The sequence below is a fragment of the Cricetulus griseus genome, chromosome 2 (genome assembly GCF_003668045.3).
Source record: "Cricetulus griseus strain 17A/GY chromosome 2, alternate assembly CriGri-PICRH-1.0, whole genome shotgun sequence".
In the NCBI taxonomy this organism is placed as follows: domain Eukaryota; kingdom Metazoa; phylum Chordata; class Mammalia; order Rodentia; family Cricetidae; genus Cricetulus; species Cricetulus griseus.
This window is the reverse complement of record NC_048595.1, coordinates 42,455,785-42,477,303: the sequence shown is the minus strand read 5'-3', so window position 1 is coordinate 42,477,303 and position 21,519 is coordinate 42,455,785. Positions and strand designations below refer to the sequence as shown.

The window sequence follows — 21,519 nt, the reverse complement described above, 5'->3', positions numbered from 1 at the left end:
AAGTTTTAGTTTCCCCTGCAGTTTCTTTTGTGGCCAAACAGTTCCCAGGAACCAAGTACCTAGGAGACTGGGGGGGGGGGTCTGGAGTTTCTTTGTGTTCAGTTTTTGCCTTATGCACTGGGAGGCCAGAGGATCTGTTGTTTCCTTGTGTTACAGGCCTATGTGTCTTTTCTATAGCCTGTCATGGCTGCTAAAGCAGGGTCTGAGTGAGGGTCTGGTCCCTTTATTTCTAAATCATTAGAAGTGAAACCTTTGAGTTTAGTTTACCCCTTTCAGATACAGTGCTTGCTAGCCTGCACAGAGTCCTGGGTTTGTTTCCCTATACCATATAAACTTAGTCTGGCTTGGGAAGTAGAGGCAGGAGGAGCAAAACTTCAGCATCATTCTCAGTTACATAAGGAGCTGGAGGGCAGCCTAAGCTAGAGACCTTACCCCACCCCACCCCACCCTCACCCCTGGGAAAAAAAAAAATCTGTGGTACTGGTGTCAGGACCTGCAGAATCTTTTACTGCCTAAGACACTCCCTTGCCAGGTAATGGGACTGAAGGTAGAATTGTCCTGCCCATCTTGCTGCTCAAGAATTTTTTAGAAGAGAGCCAATAAGATGAGATAGTTTGGTGGGTAGAGGTACTTGCTGTCTAGCTCCATGACCTGACTTCAGGCCCCAGGACCCACATGAGGGAAGGAGAGAACCAATTCCTTCACATTGCTCTCTGATCTCCAAACATGTTCTGTATCCCTTGTGACCCCCATACACTAGTAAGTGTGATTTGAAAGTAAAATAGTTGTCTAAAAGAGAGCATCGTTATGAGACAGAAAGAACTCTGACCCGGGAGGTGCTCAGTGATGTAAACTGAGGCACCTTAGCTGTCACAATCCCAGTTGTCCTTTCTTTCTGGGCTTGGGTGAGGGTCAGCATATGGCAGGAATCCCCTCCTCTACTGTGAAGGGCTCTTCAGGTCAAAGCTGTCAGCAGGTTTCCAGGGCCACTCTGCTGCAGGTTGTAACCTGATGCTCTCCTAGGAGTGACCCAAGCTTACACAGTTCATAAATTGAGTGGGGTTCTTGTTTCACCCTGACCTTGCCCTTCATTGGTGCCTCTCACTGGGCCATCTGTGACTGAACTTTTCACATCGTCCACTTGGCTGAGAAGTGGTGGAGAGGCCGAGGGAGGAGAAAGGCACATTCCATTCAGCTCTGAGAAGTCTCCTAATCGGGATGTTGGACTGTGGGCAGAGGTGTCCACCCCGAGAAGGGCTCTTCTTGTGGAGAAGCCACTGTGTTGGACATGGCTTCTCTCTTCTGGAGGAGGGCTGATCAGAATAGAGGAAGCCAGGGGTCCAGTTCAGCTTGCCCACCCCTGCTATGACCATTTCTCCTCTCTGGATTCCTTTCTCTTTCCATAGATAAAGGTGCTGGTCATGCATACCACAGCACGGTCTGTCCCATTGGAAGGACTGAATGAGATAAGCAGCTTGAAAGTTATGACAAGATAGCTGGGTCTGGAGGCTCACATCTGTCATCCTAGTGCTCAGGAGGCCGAGGCGAGAAGATTGCCACAAGTGTGTGTGTGGCCTGCCTGGGTTTCATAAGTCGGTTCCATGCCGTTTCAGAGGTCTATAGCAAGACCCTGACTTACGAACAAAGGATTGCTGGGAGGCTGGCTCAGTTGATACAGTGCTTCTAGGGACCCAAGTTCAGTCTCCAGAACACGTATAAAAAGAGCTGGGCATGTGCATTCCTGTGACCCCAGAACTGGGGAAATGGAGATGAGCGGGACCCTGAGGCACACAGTCAGGCAGTTTAGCCTACTTGTTGAATTCTTAACTAGTGAGAGACCTTGGGAGTTTTTGAAGAAGGAAGAGGATAGTGCCAGAGGAATAAATTCGAGGGTATGCTCTGTGCACACATATACACATGTACTTAGATTCCACACACAGGTGAGCATGTACATAGACACACTATACAGAAAAGGAGAGAAAGAAAAATATGCCTATTCATGTAATCAGAAGACATTATTGTTGTGGAAAGTGGGAGGAGTTGACTGGGGAGTCGTTTGAGCTGAGGGGTACCAGCTGAGCCAGACAGCCTAGCCTGGCTTTCTCAGTCTCCCCTGGGAAACCCAGATTGGTGTTTCCGTCTCAGTACAGTGAGGTATCACACCTGCTGGGGTCCCCAATGGCTGCACTTGAAAATGATCTCCAGGTCTTCACTGAACACACCTGGCGAGGACAATGAAGGAAACTCCCGGAGGCGGAGGCCCTCAGTGGGGTTGTCGAGAGTCAGACAAGCCAACATTTGAATGGTTACTGCCGACCTCAGAGAGAACAGTGCCTACTGCCCACAGTGCCTCAGGATGAGCTGGGCCCCCGCAGAGACCCTGTGCCAGATCAGAGGCTGTGTAGAGACTAAAAGATAGTTCCTTTTAGAGACCATCTTATCAATCTTTTTACACACCAAACTGAAGAGAATAGGGAGGCTTGTCTAGAGGTACAGTGCCAGTGGCTTGTGGTGATATTTTGTCTATGCTATAACAAATAAAGCTTGCCTGGAGATCAGAGTGCAGAGCTAGCCACACTAGTTAGCTATAGAGAGCAGGCAGTGGTGACACACACCTTTAATCCCAGCAATCAGGAGACAGAGGCAGGCGGATCACTGTTAGTTCAAGGCCAGCCTGGGCTACATAAAATATCCAGTCTAAAAAAGAAATAGAGCTCACACCTTTAATCCCAGCACTAGGGAGGTGGAGAGTGATAGGGTTGGGCGGAGAGAGGAATATAAGGTAGGAGGAGCCAGGAGCTCAGAGTAGTCTGAGCAGCAGTCAGTCTGAAACAGTCTAGGTAGTCAGTCTGAGGACAGGATCGCCCCTTTGGTCTGAGCATCGGTAGACGTAAGAACTCTAGTGGCTGGCTGGTTGGCCACTTTGCTTCTTGATCCTTCAGCTTTCACACACATACACACACCCCACCCCGATAGCTGACTCTGAGTTTTTATTGTTAAGAGCAATTAGAATTTGTGCCTCAGTGGCTAGTGCAGATGAGGGACCTGGACACTCAGCTCTGAGGCTCAAGGGTCCTGAAGTTTCCTCCAGTGACCTGGAAGAGAGCTTCACTTGCCGTCCCACTCAGTGCTCCAGGGAGAGACCCTCAGGGATAAATAGGATACTGTGGTCTCTGACTCACTTGTGCCCCCCAGATAGAAGAGTTTCCTTCCTTTGTGCCAGAAAACAGCTGCAAGGGAAGCCTTTAAAAAGTAGGTTTCAAGCCGGGCGGTGGTGGTGCACACCTTTAATCCCAGCACTTGGGAGGCAGAGGCAGGCGGATCTCTGTGGTTTCAAGACCGGCCTGGTCTACAAGAGCTAGTTCCAGGACGGCCTCCAAAGCCACAGAGAAACCCTGTCTCAAAAAACCAAAAAAAAAAAAAAGTAGGTTTCAAAAAACCAAAAATAAATAAATAAATAAATAAATAAATAAATAAATAAATAAATAAAAAAGTAGGTTTGCTCTGGGGATGTGATAAGCTAGAGGGAGTACAAGGGATAACGCCAAGAGAAACTAAGTTTCAAGGTTAGAACAGTATGGGAAGCCCAAGCATGTAGTGTTGGCTCCCCCTTCTGGCTAGTAAGGCCAGAGCTACTGAAAATAGTTCTTAGCTTTTTTTTTTTTCCTTTGCATCTTTCTGAGTCACCTGGTATCTGAGCCATCCTGAGCCTCTGGTAGACCTTAGTATAGTCCTTCCCTTTGAAGGGAAGCTCAGGGCTAACAAGATGGGTGTTTCTCTGGGCTAGTGTTAGCATCCTCAGACCTCAAGGCTACAGGGAAGATTCTTTAATGCTTTCCCTCTCCCACCACCTCCTGATTCCTGACAGCTAAACTGGATGGTGAGTAGAAGCGCTTGTCACACTCTTCATTTCCAAGTACTAGGAGGAGAAGTGTGCCCAGCACTTTCTTTTCAAAGTCTCTGCAGAGAGTCAACCAACTGGTTTAGCAACAGTCAGCTCACCAGCATCTTACTACTTAGTATTGTGCCAAACCTGATGAGATGCAGGTAACACAGACAAGACAGCCCCTGTGTGATGGTCATTGCAGAAGTGAGCTTTGGAGTCAGGTGAGCAGAGCTGTGAGTCCTGGCTCCACTGCTTGTCTGTACTGAGCCAAGGGCAGTCTCTGGGAGCCTCAGTTTCTGCACCCATCAGGTGGGATCATTGTGACAAGCCCTAAGGTCATTGGGAAGATTCAGGCATGCAACATAGCGCACCCAGTGAGTGGGAACTAAGTTTTACAAGGTTGAGTGGGTAGTTGCAGTTTGGTGTGCTGACACAGGTGATGGGGGAGGGGAGAAGCTCCAAGAAGTGTTAGCATGGCTGGTAGAATGCTCACCTGGCTCCCTGGTGTGTCTCTTTTCCTGCAGGCTTACTTCTTTGATGCCCCAGAGATGGACCATCTCCCAACAATTACAGCCACTCCCAACCAGACAGTTGCAGCAGCCAAATCCAGCTAACAGGGAAAGCAACTTTCATCTTGTGTGGTACGTTACAAATGGGCAGGGGCATCAGTTCTGTGTTAGCATTAAGGACAGGAGGCTAGACCCTGTGTCTTTCTGCACACCTTCATGTGGGGATGTTTCTATGGCTGAAAATTCCATTTTGAAGTCCACGTGCTGTCTCCCTGACAGAATTGGGAACCCTGGCAATAGAGGCTCTGCTTCATTATTGCACCTACCTTCTCTACTTCCTGTGTGCTTTCCATTGGCACAGGAGGGTTTCTCCATTTCGTAACTGTCCTAGTGATTTTTCTGTATCTCTGTGACGTCTCAGGCTGGCCTCTGAAACCTTTAATGACCCCTGGAGTTCTCTAAAGGCTTCTGAATTTTTGTGCTTCCTTTGTTGGGGCCTCTGAAGTTATCCTTCCATGAATGGTTAGCTGAGTGGGTTAGAGCGCAAGGAAAAGATCTAGCTTCATGACTTACGCTTTGCCTCCCCTTCTGCCTCCTTTGTGGACCAAGGCTGAGCCCTTTTTGGTTGACAAGTTCCCGTGTAGTCCAATTCACCACATAGCCAAGGATGGCCTTGACCTTGAACTCTCGATCCTCATCCTGCTGCCTCTGGTTTTCAAATGCTGGTGTTACAGGTGTGTGTCATTATGCCTAGTGTGCCCCTCCGCCATTTCCTCTGGGTAAGAATTGAACCTGAACCCAGGGCCTTTTACAAGCTTAGCAAGTACTTTACCATATACTCCATGGTGAGCTTTGGTGGGGAAGGGCAATAATTAATTAGGATGCAATTTCTCCTGCCAAGCATGTGGCTCTCCACCTGTATTTTAGTTTTATGGGGTAACACACATTAGTGAAGGGGTAAGGAAGGGTGAGGAGCGACATTTAAAGTTTTTTTTTTTTTTTGTCTGTTCCTTGAGCTTTCGAATTTCGTTGAGCTTTTTCACACTTTATTGCCTTTCCTATCCACCGTTGTATTATCTTATTCCAGATGAGAAGACAAGATGGAGGATCTCCCAGTTTGTTTTTTCACTCCTCTCCTAGAGAAGCAGAGATGAATGTGTTGTCAGTGGCATTTACATACTTGAGTTATGAAGGGCGTTAAGCCCCCTGTCAAGAGGAACATTTGAAAGATATCAAAAAGAAAAGATCAGGTTGATCAGTCTCCCACAGCCCCACACAGCCCTTCTACCATGTCACATGGTGACTGGCACCTTCCAGCACTGGGAAGTGCCTCCTATTTCACTCAGGATAGGGGGAGCTTCTTTGTGTGGTACCAGTGCTGGCACTGACCTGGCACTGATCTGTCATGACTGGACTCACCTAGATGCCCCTACCACCCTTTGGCCACTCCTCCCTGATGCTCACAGACTGAAGCAACACTTCATCTGGCAACCACCCACGGCCTCTCAGAGCTGACGGGAGCATGGGGGTCTCCCATGTTTGTGTCTCTGCACAGGTCCTGAGTTTTCTCTGCTCCCATGCTGAACATTTGGTCATTGCTATTGCTGGAATGCATCCACACTTGCAATTCCATTGTCTAGAACATTCTTCCCTTCCCACAGATGTCACTTACATGGTCATCCTGTCACTCGTTATACTACTCATACTCTACTTTTGTGATCAAGACGCCAACCGCGTGTCCATCTGCCTGTCCACTAATATGTTCAGTCCTTTAGCTATTCATTTATCTTCTGTGTGTCAGTGTGACTCCCTGGTTAGAATTGGCTCCTTGAGAACAAGGGGTGGATTTCCTTGTCCACTACATAACCTGGTATACAGAGAGCACTCAGTAAATGTTTGTAGAGCGACACTTGACCTCACTGTGGTCCAAGAACTTTTACTGTGTTCTGTGAAGACTGGCTATCCCTCACTTCCTGTCTGCCTGAGCTGCTGCCGTCTCCCAGGGCGAAGGGTATATGCAATGACCAGCGGGCTAGTGGTCATATAGAATATAGAACGAAAGTTTGCTCCTACCTCCGACTTACAAGGTACATTTGAACCATAGGTACCTTATCTATAAAATAAGGGTGACGTAGCCTATATGAGAAGATTGTCGAGAAGCTTAGAGACAATTTTTATAAGCTCCTGGCAACTAAGCACTCAGTAGTAAAGTGAAAGCAACTGTCCTCCTGACAATGGCTGATAATTTATATTGAAATTTGGTGGTTCCCATTGACTTTGCTTTGGTACTTTATTTCCTTTTCATAAAATGTGTGGGGATTTTCTTCCTTCATTGAGGAATTCCAGTTGTAAACCCTTCAAGTTCCCAAGATGTGATGGTTAAAGGTGCCTCCAGTGGCCTTGGGAACGGCTCCCTAGCTGATGCTTTCTTTTCAAGGATATGCAGCGAAGATTCAAAGACCAGAGTGGGATGGGTTTCTGTCCTCATCTGTGTGAATGAAGCTAAGGCCAAGAGAATTCCTTGTTCACAGCCACCTGAGCTTGGTGGCAAACTGACACACATCTGTCACAGTCCATTTTATAGACCGCTTTCCAGGTCGCTGTCCCATCGGCATCTCTTACCAGGCTTGTTCATGATTGCATAGGTGGGGAGGGTGAATATGTTTGAGTTGATTGTGGTCATCCACTGCTGAGAAGCAGAACTGGGACTTGAACCTAGGTCTTGAAGAGCCAACTTCTGAGTTTGCCCATCTTCCCCAAGTTTTAAAGATGATGTTCTTTCTACAACTGAAACTTGTGGGCCACATTGCTGCCATTTAGAATTTTTATGGAGCCTTCTTGTCGAGTCTACAGAGCTATAGTTTGTAGTGCCTTGACTACACATCTTGCTCATAGCAAGTCTGAATCCTGTGTCAATGACCCTCCTTTCAGTTTCTGTGTGTTGGGGAAACTGGGCACAACTTAGCTTTTTCCTCACTTTCAGGTTCTCTTACAAGGCTATAACTATGTGTGGACTAGACTGGGGCTCATCCAGAAGCCACACTTGGGGAAGAACTCTTACTCCCAGAATTGTTGGTGGGGTTTAGTTCCTTGTGGCAGCCTTGCAGGCTGTTGGCTGGAGGCCACACTCGGTTCCCTTTCACATGGGTCTCTTCATATGATCGCATATTTCATCAAAGCCAGAAACAGACAAGGGGTTAGTAAGAGTCTATTAGCAAGATAGAAGTGGATGTCTTACATAGCACAGACCTGAAAATGAGTCTTTTCCTTGCTTCATTGTGTTGATTAGAAGCAAGCCCCAGGTCTAGCCCATGCTGAAGCTGGATGGGAGGGGTTATACAAAGGCATGAAATAACCATTATAGGGGCTGTTTTCCATTCTTTACCCAGTGCAAACCTGTGATGTATGCTTTAAGTTTTTGGATATACTATTGCCAGTCAGTATGATAACTATTGAAACTTAAAGTTTTTGAGAAAATATAAATAGAAGTTCTGCTATTTTCACTCTTCAGTGGGTTGGTGTGGAGCCTCCTACTTTAGCATGAATACACAGTGACTCATTTGCATCATGTTGTATTTATTACTCATTCAGGTAGTCCTGCAAATGGACTCTTCTAACATTGAAGAAGAAGGCCTTGGCAGGGCGGGTCCCTTTCTTAGGCCAAAGTTGGGATAGGACAGAATCTTTGTTGGCTTGGCCTCTGTTGTGCTTGGCCTGGGGCCTGGCTGGCTTGAACAGCACAGACACCCAGTGCATGTTGGGAGGGTGAGCCAGCGTTTGCAAGATGATGTTTTCTGCACTGAGCTCAGGCCTTCACTGCTGCCCATACACCCACTGAGATGGTTCTCTGGGACCAGAAAGCCAGATCTGGTCTCTGCCTCCAGGATCCTTAATCTGATGGCTTGATCCAGCCTAACAGGTCACATGATACGGTATGAGAGAGTAGTTACTAAGGTAGGTTGTCAGCTGAGCCCTTGTAGGGCACAGGAGGGAATGACTCAGGCTTCCCAGGAAGGTCTTGTTTGGACTGTGTTTTGAAGGTGAGTACTCACTTCTGGAGGAGTCCACATCCCATGGCTTGGAAAGGGGACGATCTAGGCTGTTCAGTGGGACACAGTCATACCCCAGAGGCACACGTCTCTGAGAACACAGGGACAGATATACACAGGCAGCTTGGCCTAGATGATCTGACATCAAACTCATGAGGGCTCTGTTGACCGACACCTCCTGAGCGGGGACTTGGGCTCTTTCTACATTTTACAACAAAGGAGCCAGACACACTACCCCCCCCACACACACGCTGTAACCCTCCGGAGGAGACTTGGTGCCGGGTCCAGGAAGTGATTTCCCAGCCTGGTCTACACAGAGTGGGCTGTGCACAGATCTGTGAGCTGGGGCAGCTCCATTTCGGTGTCAAGCCTCCAAATGAGATAGTGATAAACAGCTTCTTTGCAGCCTCCCTGGCAGAGCATCCATCGCTTTGCCAATAAGAGAGGCTGTTCAGGGGCCCAGGCACTGTGGATTTACGAGCTGGCTATGCCTTCTCCTGTAAGCTCTGGGCTCCTAGCCTTCACTGAAGAAAAATGGCTTCAAATCTCAACAATAACCTTCCCTGCATAAATCTGTGCATGAGGACAGCTTAGCCCAGAGTGAGTTCTTGTGAGAACATTAACCTCTTCTCTCCCGGGAGCTCAGGCATCCTAGGGGAGCCTCTTATTACTAGTAAGCAGGGAAGCTGCCCCTAAGTAAGTCAGTAAAGCAGGTCACTGCGGCCATCCTTTCCTGTGCACTGGCTTGTTACCTGAATGTCCATGCTGTTTCTCCCGTGTCAAGCCCCTGGGAAAGTCCAGAAACTACCTGGGAAGGTCTGCTTTGGCTTGTGGGATTATATGAAAGACCACCTCCAGGCTGGGGCACCTTTTCACAGGCAGTGACAAGTATGTGTGTTCAGAGGAGAGCAGCCAGTCACACTGCAGTGTGACCAGGGCTTTAATAATAGATGAACAGAGGGTTTCCTGTGAGGCCTTAGAACTAAAATCCTCCTGATTGGCCATGTGTGCATTTGAGCTGCCGTCCTTTTACCTGCTCATGGTATGAGCACTTAGTTCTTTTTCTTTCTGAACATGTCTGGATGTGTGTGTGTATGGATGGATGGATGTGTGAATGGATGTGTGTATGTATTCATGTGTGTGTGTGTGTGTGTGTGTGAATCTGTGTATGCATGTATGTGTGTGTGTTCATACATGTGTGTATTCGTGTGTGTATGTATGTGTGTATGTGTATGCATGTATGTGTGTTTTCATGTATATGTATGTATATGTATATGCATGTGTATGTATGTATACATGTATGCGTGCATGTATGTGTGTATTCATGTATGTGTATACTCAGTGTGTATGTATGTGTGCATGTGTTCATGTGTGTTTGTGTGTGTGTGTGTATGTCATGGCGCATGTGGAAGGCCAGAGTACATCCGGAGGGAGCTGTTTCTCTCCTTTTACCACGTGGCTCCTGGGAATCGAACTGATAAAGGCAGTAAGTTCCTTTATCCTCTGAGCCATCTTGCTGACCCACGAGTGCTTACTTCATAAGTTAAAGGTACAAACCATTTCCCAGGATTCAACACATTAGTTCTTTTATTATGAAATCAGCTTTGACTTTGTGCCGCAAGCCCCCCCTCTGCAACCATTTAAAAAAATAGTTGGGGGTGCTTTTAATCCAAGCAATTGGTGGGGGGGGTGGATATAGGCAGATCTCTGTGAGTACAAGGCCAGCCAAGGCTACATAGGTAGACCCTCTCTTGAAAATAAATTAAAATATACTATTTTAATTAATTTTTTGAGAATTTCATACATTTGATCTCATTTACCCTCCACTTCTAACCCTAATCCTCAGGTTCATTCTCCATGAACGCCTTTGACATACCCTGCAGCCTGCATGGTTTCACCCCGTCACCCACACTGTACCCTGTCCTTTCCACACCAGACATGTTGGGAGTGCCCTGCCCAGAAAACCTCTTTCCAGGCCTTGGACTCTTGGTTTTTCCGTTTTCTTCGTTGTTCCCTGTCTTTGAGGAAGATTGGAGGACCCAGGATGCTAACTGGGTCAGCACAGTCCACTGGGCCATCTCCCTGGCCTTAGTCTCAGATCTTTCTAGGTCCCTCCATATCTGATTCATGGCTCCTCAGAAGTAGGCAGGAGAGGAGTGAGCAGAACTTGGGGTCCAGGCCGGAAGCAGAGGAGAAGCGTGGCCGTACCCTCCTGGCGCTGATCTCCACACCACGTGTGGGTGCCTGATACTGAGGCTTGAAGGTCCTTTCTACTGCTAGCTCCAGGATTTTTATCTTGAACCTCACTTTGTTGTTTTCTTTTTTCAGTTCTTTCACATTTGGTGTTGTGTGGCTCTTCTGAACGTGATGTCCACCGCCAGAAAGCAGGATGGGCAGTGTCAGCGGGGAACTGTCGTTGCACTGAAGCCTCGTCACCTGTTTAATAAGAATTGAGTGTTGGTCTGGAGGTGTCGGCCACAGGATAGAGCCTTGCCTAGTGTATGTGAGGCCCTGAAAGTCCAGCCTGGAAATAAAGCGCAGTGGTGTTTAACATGCGTCTGTCAGCTCTTCTTTCTCACATACTGATACCACTCTGACTAAAACTGATGGGAATGAAAGGGGAGGGAGTGGTGTAGGCTACGGGGTGTGCATAGGTGAGGAGTCTAGGAGTTGGAGGCCAGTCTGGGCAACATAGTAAGACCTCGACCCTCAGTCACTCGTAATCCCATAACAGTGTACAGAGAGGCATACGTCCTACCTGGGGAAAATCCTCACAGACATCAGCATTTAGACATATTCTAGTAAGACAATGAAATTTTGGTTTCTTTTTCTTTTTTTCTTTTTTAGACAGCACCTTGCTGTGTAGCCCAGGTGAGCCTTAAGCCTGTAATCTTGGCTGTAGCCTCCCAAGTACTGTGATTACGGATGTGTCCCGTGTGAAAGCGTGGGATTTGATACCAGAATGCACTTTAGCAGAGCCATAAAGGGATTTGAAAGTAGAGTCCACCATACAGAGGCACCATAAAAACAGAAAGAAACATCTTTGGGGCCTATGAGGGGTTTGTAAGTGGGTAAGTTTCAGTTTCTTCAAAAAACATCTTTTTCTGTGTGAGTCATATATATATAGGCATATGCACAGGCACACACATGCACAATGTGTGTGTGTCTGGTGCTCTCAAAGGTCAGAAGAGGTATTGGATCCCCTGGAATTGGAGAGTCACAGGCAGTTGTGAGACCCCATGTGGGTGCAGGGAATTGAACCCCGGTCCTCTGGAAGAGCAGGCGATGCTCTTAACTGCTGAGCGTCTCTCCAGCCCTCAGTTTTAGTTCCTTAGACCGCCACTTCTGTCTTAGACCAGTGCCCATGTGAGCTGAGCGCTAGTAACCAGTTTTTCTGGGTGCACTGGTTGAATGCCCATGAGAACACAGGGTGGCTAAATGCTAAGCTTGCATACCAGACAGAAGCACCCAGCACAGTGCCTGGCTCTTCTCCTTGCTTACCGAGTGCTGGGGGATTAATTGAAACAAAGTGACACACAAAGTAAGTTTTCCAAGAACTTTTTTCAAGTCTTGACCTTGACCAGCAGGTTGTTCTTCAGTGCCAGATTCCTGAGAGGAAGGACCAGGGAAGGAGTGAAGGAGACAGGAAAGCTGGGGTCAGGAGAGGTCTTACACAAGCTGTGCCTTTTGCTGAGCAAGTTAATTAAGAAGTGCAGCGTGTTACATACAGTTTGCAAGGGGAAATGGGACAAGAGTCAGCAGAGAGCCATATAGTACAGTGAGATGAAGTCAGCGGGGAAGTAAGCAAGCAACGTTGCACAAAAGGAACATAGGATATCTCAAGTATGTCACAGATGAACACACAGTGGCTTTGGGATTGATAACTCTGTCCTCTTCAGGGGAAAAAGCCAGGTTCCCAGGAACCAAAACCTTAACTCCCTTGAGGCAGGCCCTGTCCCCAGTCCCAGACTGGGCCTGCCAAGTCTGCCCTGGGCAAGGACACAGATCTAGCATGTCCTTTGTCCTTTCATCAGGGCCTCTGAGAGAGCCTTGGATGATGGGTCTGGGTCCCAGAAGTCTTCTGAGTGTGTTAACTTTGTTTGAGAGGGCATTATGTTACTCTATAATGTCCATCAACTCCAAAGTGTCAACTTAAAGCATCAGTGTTGTATTTCTTGTTCATATTACAGATTCCCGTGTGCATGTAGGAGGGGAGGAGGTGGTGGCGAACACCTTTAATCCCAGCACTCGGGAGGCAGAGGGAGGCAGATCTCTGTGAGTTCAAGACCAGCCTGGTCTTCAAAGAGAGTTCCAGGACAGTCTGCAAAACCTACAGAAAAACCCTATCTCGAAAAACCAAAAAAAAAAAAAAAAAAAAAAAAAAAAAAAAAAAAAAAAAAAAGAAGAAAAGAAAAGAAAAGAAAAGGAGGAGGAGGAGGAGAAAGAAAAAGAAAAACCTAAATAAATAAAACAAAAAACCCAAATTCCTCACCAGTTAGTGGGAAAATGGTTCATTCCATCGCTCAGGTACTAGGTCATGGATACTACCAGTTCTAAAATATTTGTGGTCACTGTGTCAGGGGAAAAGATCTCTGGGCTGTCTCACAGTGGCAATGAAATCTGCCAGCTATAAATGACTCATGGCACTGCTGCTCATGAGAACTCATATGGCCATGCTGACAGGTTATTTGAAAGGTGGGTGGCAGGGCTCAAGTTGAGGAATATGGTGAGGTCAAGTGACTTGTTCAAGTGAACCTGCTATCCACTGGGATTTTCCCTGCATTGCTTCACTTCAAAGCCTTTACCTATAGTCTATATACTCTTGAGTGTCTGATAGAAAGCTTTAGGACAGCATCTTCCTCCCATACCTGCAAATGAGATGTTGGTTGTGTTCTTCACCGATGGGTCTCATTTGGCCATCTGTGTCATAGGCTTAAATCCACCTTTGTAGGGAGCCTATGCAGTGTTGAAAAGGGGGAAATCTGTGTGCAGCTGGATTACATGCTTTGATCATCTTGTGTGGGGTTCCCCATGGTTCTCTCTTCATTGCTTTTCCTCATGAGTTCTGACCCCCAAGAAGCAGATAGCAGAGACACAGCCAGCCCTGCCACATAGCCACAACCTGGCCAAGGGGAAGAGGGAGGAGCCTGAGCTTGCCTTTCTATTGGTAGCCTGACAGTCCAGCTCTTCAAGGCCACCTCCAGGGTTTGAGGAAGTCCACAGTGAAGCGAAACTGAGTTTAAGGGTTTTTTGTTTTTGTTTTTTATCTGAGGGGTATAGAGTAAACTCACACATGTGTCTTTCAAGTCATGTTCTTCATTCCTCTATGTTTCTATCCTCTAGTTTTCTTCTAAGTTCTAATTCTTTCTAGTTTTCCTTTATTTTAATTCTCTCTGCTTCTATGTTCATCTAACTTTAAATACATTTTTTTATAGGAAGCTTGGGGCAAAAAGAAGTTATAAGAATTACAACTCATTGGTCATAGCACATTCCTTAGGTAAACAATAAGGACAGAGCCATTTACCATGGCAATGCAAGGGTTCAAGGTTTCTGGTGTAAGACTGTGACCAGAAGTCATAGTACACAATGAGACAAGCTGCAGAGAGAGTCAGGTCTTATCAGTCAGACATGGCAAGTGAAGAATTGGCATGATTTTTTTAGGTTGCTTTGTATTAACCTTGGTAGACTTCTGTAACTCTGACCTTGTACTTATCTGTAAAGTTTTTTAGCTTATCCATCAATAGAAACATTCAGTCTAGTTTAAACTTGCTCTGAGGTGAAAATGACCTAATTGTGTGTAACTTGTCATAGACTGGGGAGAAATTGTTGCTTTCTTGTGTTAGTCTGAGTAAAAGAAAGCAGGCTTTTAAGTGTCTTACAGTCCTCATGGAACAATAGATCTAGCTATGAAGCATATACTTGTATATTTTCTGTATATCAAGATTATACAGATTAGTGCGATGTCATCCTCCTGACCACAGATATATGTGCCCGTAAGATTGAGATGCAATCATGAGATTACATATGCACATCACGTGAGATTACATGGTGCAGTGCAGGTATTGGGGAGACACCTTCTGCACGTGTGAAATTACAGACAGAAGCAGTAGTGGTCCCACAGGCCTTGCCCGGATGGGATTCTCCTCCAGTGGAGAATTACTCCTCTGGTGGGTTGACATCTGGACACTATTTGTCACCTGCTGCAACTTCCAGCATCTATCAATGGACTGAACCTTTGAGAGTCTTTCCCAAGGCCTGGGGTTGGCAGAACAATGGCCTTCTCTTATCCTGAGACAGGTGCTCCATACACCACACAGGGAAGTATCACCCGTGTGTCTCAATTCCTTTTGCTGCAGTCACTAAATGTGGTTGTGCAAGAGATGCTGGGTGTCCAATGTGCAGTCTTTCAAAGGAGATGTCTTTTATTTTATTCTTTCTGGGAAGGACTGGGTCTGATGCGCACCAATGGGCAGAAGAAAGGGTCCTCTGCCAGGCCAAGCTTTTATATTTTACAGGTTCATAAAATATAAAAATCTTTACAACTCAAGAAGAGGGATGCAGAGGACATGAGGGAGCAGAAAGTTTGAGTCAGTGGAAGAATAGATGATAACAAGAATGGAGATATCATAATAGAGGGAGACATTTTTGTTTTGCAGAGAAATCAGGCACTAGGGAAATGTCTGGAGATCTACAAAGATGACACCAGCTAACAATCTAAGCAATGGAGGAGAAGCTACCTTAAATGCCCTTCCCTGATTATGAGATTGATGACTGACTTATATGCCATCCTAGAGCCTTCATCCAGCAGCTGGTGGAAGTAGAAGCAGACACTCACAACTAATCACTGAACTGAACTGGAACCCAGATGCAGAGAAGGAGGAGTGAAGAGCACAGGGGTCCAGACAAGGCTGGTGAAACCCACAGAAACAGCTGACCTGAACATTGGGGAGCTCTTGCTCCTCAGACTGATAACTGGGATACCAGCATGGGACTGATCCAGACCCCAGGAACATGGGTTTCTGTGAGGAAACCTCAGAAATCTACAGGACCTCCTCTGGCAGTTCAGTACTTATCCCTAGCATAGGTATGGACTTTGGGAGTCCATTCCATATAGAGGAATACTCCCTGAACCAAGACACACGGGGGTGGGCTTAGGCCCTATCCCAAAGGATACAATAGACACTGATGACACCCTATGGAAGGCCTCACCATCTAGGGGGAGCAGAAAGGATATGTGATAGATAGGGTTTTAGTTGGGGGAGGGCGGTAGGGGAGGACGAGTGGGAGAAGGGAACTGGGATTGTCATGTAAAACAATCCTGTTTCTAATTCAAATAAAATAAAATAAGAATTTGAAATGACATAGGAAATTTTTAATAGTTCTTAATCATCAGAGAAATTTAAAAACAAAAAAGAAATCCCCCCATTTCTGTGTCTTGCTGTTTGGCTTAAGATAAGGGTTGAGGATTTTCAGGAGCATTCATTATTCAGAAGTTAGATCTTCTTTGCCTAACTTCTCTATTTCTCACTTTTACTTTTTAAAAATGTATTCTTCTCTATTAGTCACTTAAGAACATAAAATATGGGGGCTGGAGAGATGGCTCAGTGGTTAAGAGCACTGGCTCTCTTGCAGAGGTCCTGAGTTCAATTCCCAGCAACCACATGGTGGCTCACAGCCATCCATAATGAGATCTGTTGCCCTCTTCTGGCCTGCAGGCATACATGCAGGCAGAATACTACACATACTAAATAAATAAATCTTAAAAAAGAAGTAAAATGTTGGAGGTCTGGAGAGATGGCTCAGAGGTTAAGAGCACTGACTGCTCTTCCAGAGGTCCTGAGTTCACTTCCCAGCAACCACATGGTGGCTCACAACCATCTGTAATGAGATCTGGTGCCCTCTTCTGTCCTGCCGGCATACTTGCAGGCAAAACACTGTATACATAATAAATAAGTCTTTAAAAAAAAGAAGTAAAATGTTAAAAAACATAAAATATTTATTTGTATGTATATGGGTATTTTTTTTTTCTGCAAGTGTATCTGTGCACCATGTGTGTGCAGTGCCCTTGCAGGCCAGAAGGGGGTGATGGGTCCCTGGAACTTGGTTACACACAGTCATCAGTTGCCATGTGGGTGCTGGTAATTAAACCTTGGTCCTCTGGACGAGCAGCCAGTGCTCTTAACCACTGAACCATCTCTCAAGCCCCCATTAGTCACTTTGTTTTTATTTATTTATTTTGTTAGTTACTTTTATATTTTTGGTTGTCAACCTAGCCTTTAATGGCTGAGCCATCTCTCCAGGCCCCTACTAGTCACTTTTAAAAAATTATATTTTATATATGCATTGGTGTTTTACCTGCCTGCATGTCTGTGTGAGGGCATCAGATCCCCTGGAACTGGAGTTACAGACAGTTGGGAGCTGCCACGTGGGTGTTGGGAATTGAACCAGAGTCCTCTGGAAGAGCAGTCAGTGCTGCTAACCACTGAGCCATTTCTCCAGCCCCCATTAGTCACTTGAATCCTTTTTGTTTTTTTTATTCCTTTATGATTAAAAATTACTTTGCTGTACTTTTGCTATTGTGTTTCTTAGCTCTTGAATTCCTTCTAGTTCAACTTCCATTTATGATTTTTCTCTTATTTTGATATCTTCCCTAAATTCTATCACATAACTATTGCGTTTTCGTACCACTCATTGTTATGATTCTTCCACATCACATAAGTTAGTTAATTTTATTCTATCTGGGTGGGCTGGGTTATAGATTCACATGTCTTGTGTATATTTTCTGAATTGCTGCTTGTCTAAAGGGGACACCCCTCCCTGTTTGTTTTCACGGGCCAAGGAGTTAGTTACACCTGTTGTTACCTGACTGAGAGCCTGTAATTTTCTACTATGTACCAGATAGTTTCTGAGCAAAACCTCACTCAATACATTATCTTACAAGATGGTTTCACTCCTGGCAAGGAAACCAGGGCTTAGACGGCAACTATGGATTGTTTGTGGATGCTTGTGACAATTTCAACCGTTTCAGGGAACTAACTTCTCAGTTCCTGAGCGACAGCTGCAGTGAGCTTCGAGCATCCCTGAATGTGGGTGGTCTCACTAGGTGTGTGTGTGTGTGGGGGGGGTATCAGCCTCCTCTATTTAGGTAATAATGCTCTTGCCTACAATCTGTTCTTTGTCCTGTGCGGTTTCAACACTTTGTCAATTTCCCACATTTTGTATTTCTCTGGATTAGATACCAAACATTGCTCTGAACGGACATTTTATGATATACTTAGTTTCTTTTGTCCTATTCATTATTTTGTCCATTTAATAAGCATCCTTGGACTTTTACTAATATGACAAGCCCTTTGGAAACAATAAGAAGCAGGGCAAAGTTCCTGCTTTTGTGAGGGTTAGGAGCCAGTGGGGAGTTGGACAAAAGGAGAAGATGAATATTTACAGAAGATGACTTAAGAATATGATAAACATGGGCGCGATGTCCCAGGCCTGCAATCCTAGCACTGAGCAAGCTGAAGCATGAGGATTATGAGTTGAAGGGCAGTCTAGACTAACGGCAAGACCCTGCCTCAAAAGCCCAAACCAAGCTAAACAACATGGGAAAATCTATAAATAGTAAAAGTTACAAGTTTTACTTGTTGCTTGACCAAGAAGATGTCCTCTTTCCTGTGTTATCTGAGTCAGGGTGTGGAGTCAGGTTTTGCTGGACTGGTGTGATTGTTCTAAATACCGGTTTCCTTTAAGTGCAGTGGTCTATTTCCTTTAAGTGCAGTGGTCTATTTCCTCTAAGTGCAGTGGTCTATTTTTTCCTGCAGTACCCTGTTCCTGTGGAGCAGTATGGCGCTAGTGCTCTAGTGCACCCCAATCCAGGCAGATAATGGAGGAAGGGGTTAAGAGGTGAGGACCACATTCTGAGTCACTTAGCATTGTGTCTGAGAAGCTGCCATGTGGTGTTTTGAATATAGCGTTAGCCTGAACCCAATCCCTTGGCCACACACACAAGCACAGGGTGGGTATAAGTTCTCCCCATATCAATCTCTTGAAATTGGGATTCTACAACTGAAAAAAGTGGGAGGATACTGAGGTAGACACCTGGTAGTCTGTGCCGCAGAAACTAACCTCCAATTTCCTGGAACCTGACGTGTGCTTGTGGAAACTTATTTAGACTGATTTAAAAATATATATGCATATACATATATGTGTATATATATCTACATATCTATATATTTGTAAAGCTATTTATTGGTCACTCCCTCCGACCCCATCCCCTACTCCACCACCACACTCAGAGTAGGGAATTAGGGTAGAGGTGGAGGAATCAGTTTCACATTTTAACCCACTGCTGATTCCAACAATGGGTAATCCCCGGATGGATTCATAATTTAATGGCAGTGTTGGGAGGCAGTAGAAATTAGGAGAACTGGCTAAGGGAAGTAGGTCACTGAAGATCTATTTTGTTCCCATCCTGTCTTTCTGCTTCCCAGGCCCTTTGAAGTGAGCAGCCTCCTTCCCACCACAAGCTCTCCTTCCTCCACAATGCTGTCTGTTTCACCAAGCCTGAAAAGATGGAGTCATCTGACCATAGACCAAGATATCTGAAACCACGATTCAGAACAGTCACTGACTCCCTTAAATATTTTTCTGATTTATTGTAAATTGATTCTTTAAAAGTTTTCTTGCCGGGCGTTGGTGGTGCACGCCTTTAATCCCAGCACTCGGGAGGCAGAGGCAGGCGGATCTCTGAGTTCGAGGCCAGCCTGGTCTCCAGAGCGAGAGCCAGGATAGGCTCCAAAGCTACACAGAGAAACCCTGTCTCGAGAAAAACCAAAAAAAAAAAAAAAAAAAAAAAAAAAAAAAAAGTTTTTTCCATGACTGGTTCAGAAAGAAGGTTTCTTCTTGGTAGAGATGGCACCAACCAAATCTAGTTCCAGTTTGTCTTCAGTGTTTCAGGTGTGATTGATAATAATGTAATTTTGGAATGTAATATAATCGTAAGTAAGCCAAGAAGCCAAACCGTTCAGAGCATCCTTGTGCCATCTCAGTTTTTCTCAGTAGCCTGTTAGTTTCCTCAGTGTCAGCAAGACATGGTGTCTTCTGACTTCTCAGCCTTTCTAGGGTACTGAATGTTGGCACGGCATGCAATTGAATATAAAAACATGTTCACGGTGCTCACCCAGGGCTTTCAACGGAGGTCAAAAGCAACCAGAGAGGGGAAAGGGGAACTTGATTTAGTGAGAAGCTGTGTGTGCGTGTGTACGTGCGTGTGTGCATTCGTGTGTGTACATATGTGCTTGGAGGCCAGAGGTCAACTTTGTGTGCTGTTCCTCAGGCTCCTTCCACCTTGCTTCCCTCATCACCTTACACCTCACAGGGTAGGCTAGTCTCACTGACTGGCCAGTGAGCCCCAGAGACCTCATCATCTCCACCGGCCCAGCACTGGTGTTATAAATTCCCACCTGTGCTCAGCTTTTCACCTGGGTCTGGGGATTGAATTTATGTCTTCATGCTTGCAAAGCAAGAACTTCACTGTCCATGGTGACCTTTCCTCTCTTTGGAAGCAGTCATTTCATGTATTCCAGACTAGTCTCAAACTCACTATCTAAGGATGACTTTGAACTTTTTATACTCCTGCCTCAATTTTCGGAGTGCTGGGATTACAGGCATATGCCACTGTGCCATGTTTTTTGGGGTGCTGCAGATCAAACCAGGACTTGGTGCATGTTAGGAAAGCATTCTACTAACTCAGCCACAAACCTGCCTACAATGCTTATCTTTTTATAGCATAGTATTTACATCTTCACCCCATCAACAGGATGTTGTGTTTTTATCCTGTTTTACATTTGAACAGAGGCACAAAGAGGATCAAGATACTGCACTTAGCAAGTGTTACAGCTAGAGTTAAAAACAAATGCACCTTTCTTAGCAATAAAACTCATTTTTTTAAAAAAAGGTTTTCATCAAATTACTGAGTATTAAGAAGAAGGCTGCTGTATCCTTTGATTTTACTTTTTAGAAAGGTGGCATTCTGGGGGGAAAAAGGAGTAAAAATTACATTTTCTGTTATTTCTTAATGTATACTATCCTTACTCACTCCCACTGGCTGGCACAGTTTATTTTTTAAAAAGGAAGGAAGGGATGAGGGAGGGAAAGAATCAAAAAAAGGAAGGGAAAGGAAGAAAAAAGAAAGGAAGGAAGGAAAGAAGGAAGGAAGGAAGGAAGGAAAGGAGAGGAAAGGAGGAAGGAAGGAAGGAAGAAAGAAAGGAGGAAAGAAAGGAGGAAAGGAAGAAAGGAGGAAAGAAAGCTGGAGAATTGGTTCACTGCCTGCTCTTCCAGAATTCCTGAGTTCAATTCCCAGCAACCACATGGTGGCTGACAAATATCTATAACGAGATCCGGTGCCCTCTTCTGGCATGTAGACAGAACACTGTATACATAATAAATCTTAAAAAAATAAATCTTAAAAAAAAAGAAAAAAGAAAAAAAGAAAAAAAAGGACTACAGTTCCCAGCATGCATCACGTTACAGCGCGAGCCTGTTACTTTGGAACTCCAAGTTCCAGAATGCAACGCTCCTCCTCCCTTAGGTTCGCAGGGGTCGTCGAGACTACAGTTCCCAGCATGCAGCACCGCCGCCCTTTGGTTTTGGCGCCCCGATGGACCCTGCTTCGGAAGGACGTCTTGGATTCCAGAGGACGTTTCCTCAAGTCACAACCACCCTGGGGAAATGCGGCTGTGAGGCAGTTCTGGCCTGCCGAGTCTGTTCAGAATAAACCGTGGGGAGAGAGTCTGGCGGCTGTCCAGGGCCCTGCTCAGGCAGTATTTCAGGCAGCCCCAGCTGGGTCCTCCCGGGGCCTTCCTACCTTTGAACAGTGGTGGCGGGCGTGCACTCTGTCCCCGGCACGCTTCAGAGTAGGTGCCGCCATCTCCATGGCCACCGCTGCGAGTGGGCCCTGCGTCGGCGGGGCGCGGGACATCCTTTGGCGCGTGAGTTGGCGCGCGGTGACGCTCACTGCCTCCCTGTGGCTGGGCGGGCAGGCTCTGGTGGTGCGGCGCGCTTGACTGGAAGGGGCCTGTCT

General features: G+C 45.9%; 2 protein-coding genes across 9 annotated transcripts in view; both read left to right on the top strand.

Moving 5' to 3' along the window:
• Positions 1–10,999, top strand: part of Yipf1 (Yip1 domain family member 1) — a 36,469-nt gene extending 25,470 nt beyond the window's left edge. For 4 of the 5 annotated variants that reach the window (XM_027402373.1, XM_027402375.2, XM_027402374.2 and 1 more), the window contains 2 exons: positions 4,411–4,527; positions 10,773–10,999. In XM_027402373.1, coding sequence (XP_027258174.1) covers positions 4,411–4,500 — 90 coding nt within the window. In that variant the 3' untranslated portion in view covers positions 4,501–4,527; positions 10,773–10,999. Of the gene's footprint in view, positions 1–4,410; positions 4,528–10,772 lie in introns of those variants that run through there. The other variant, XR_003482745.2, reaches the window with a different exon arrangement.
• Positions 11,000–21,086: 10,087 nt separating this feature from the next.
• The window catches only part of Ndc1 (NDC1 transmembrane nucleoporin), a 49,796-nt gene continuing 49,363 nt past the window's right edge, over positions 21,087–21,519 (top strand). For 2 of the 4 annotated variants that reach the window (XM_027402379.2, XM_035439733.1), the window contains exon 1: positions 21,087–21,427. In XM_027402379.2, coding sequence (XP_027258180.1) covers positions 21,371–21,427 — 57 coding nt within the window. In that variant the 5' untranslated portion in view covers positions 21,087–21,370. The remainder of the gene's footprint in view (positions 21,428–21,519) is intronic. The other 2 variants (XM_027402378.2, XM_027402377.2) reach the window with 2 other exon arrangements.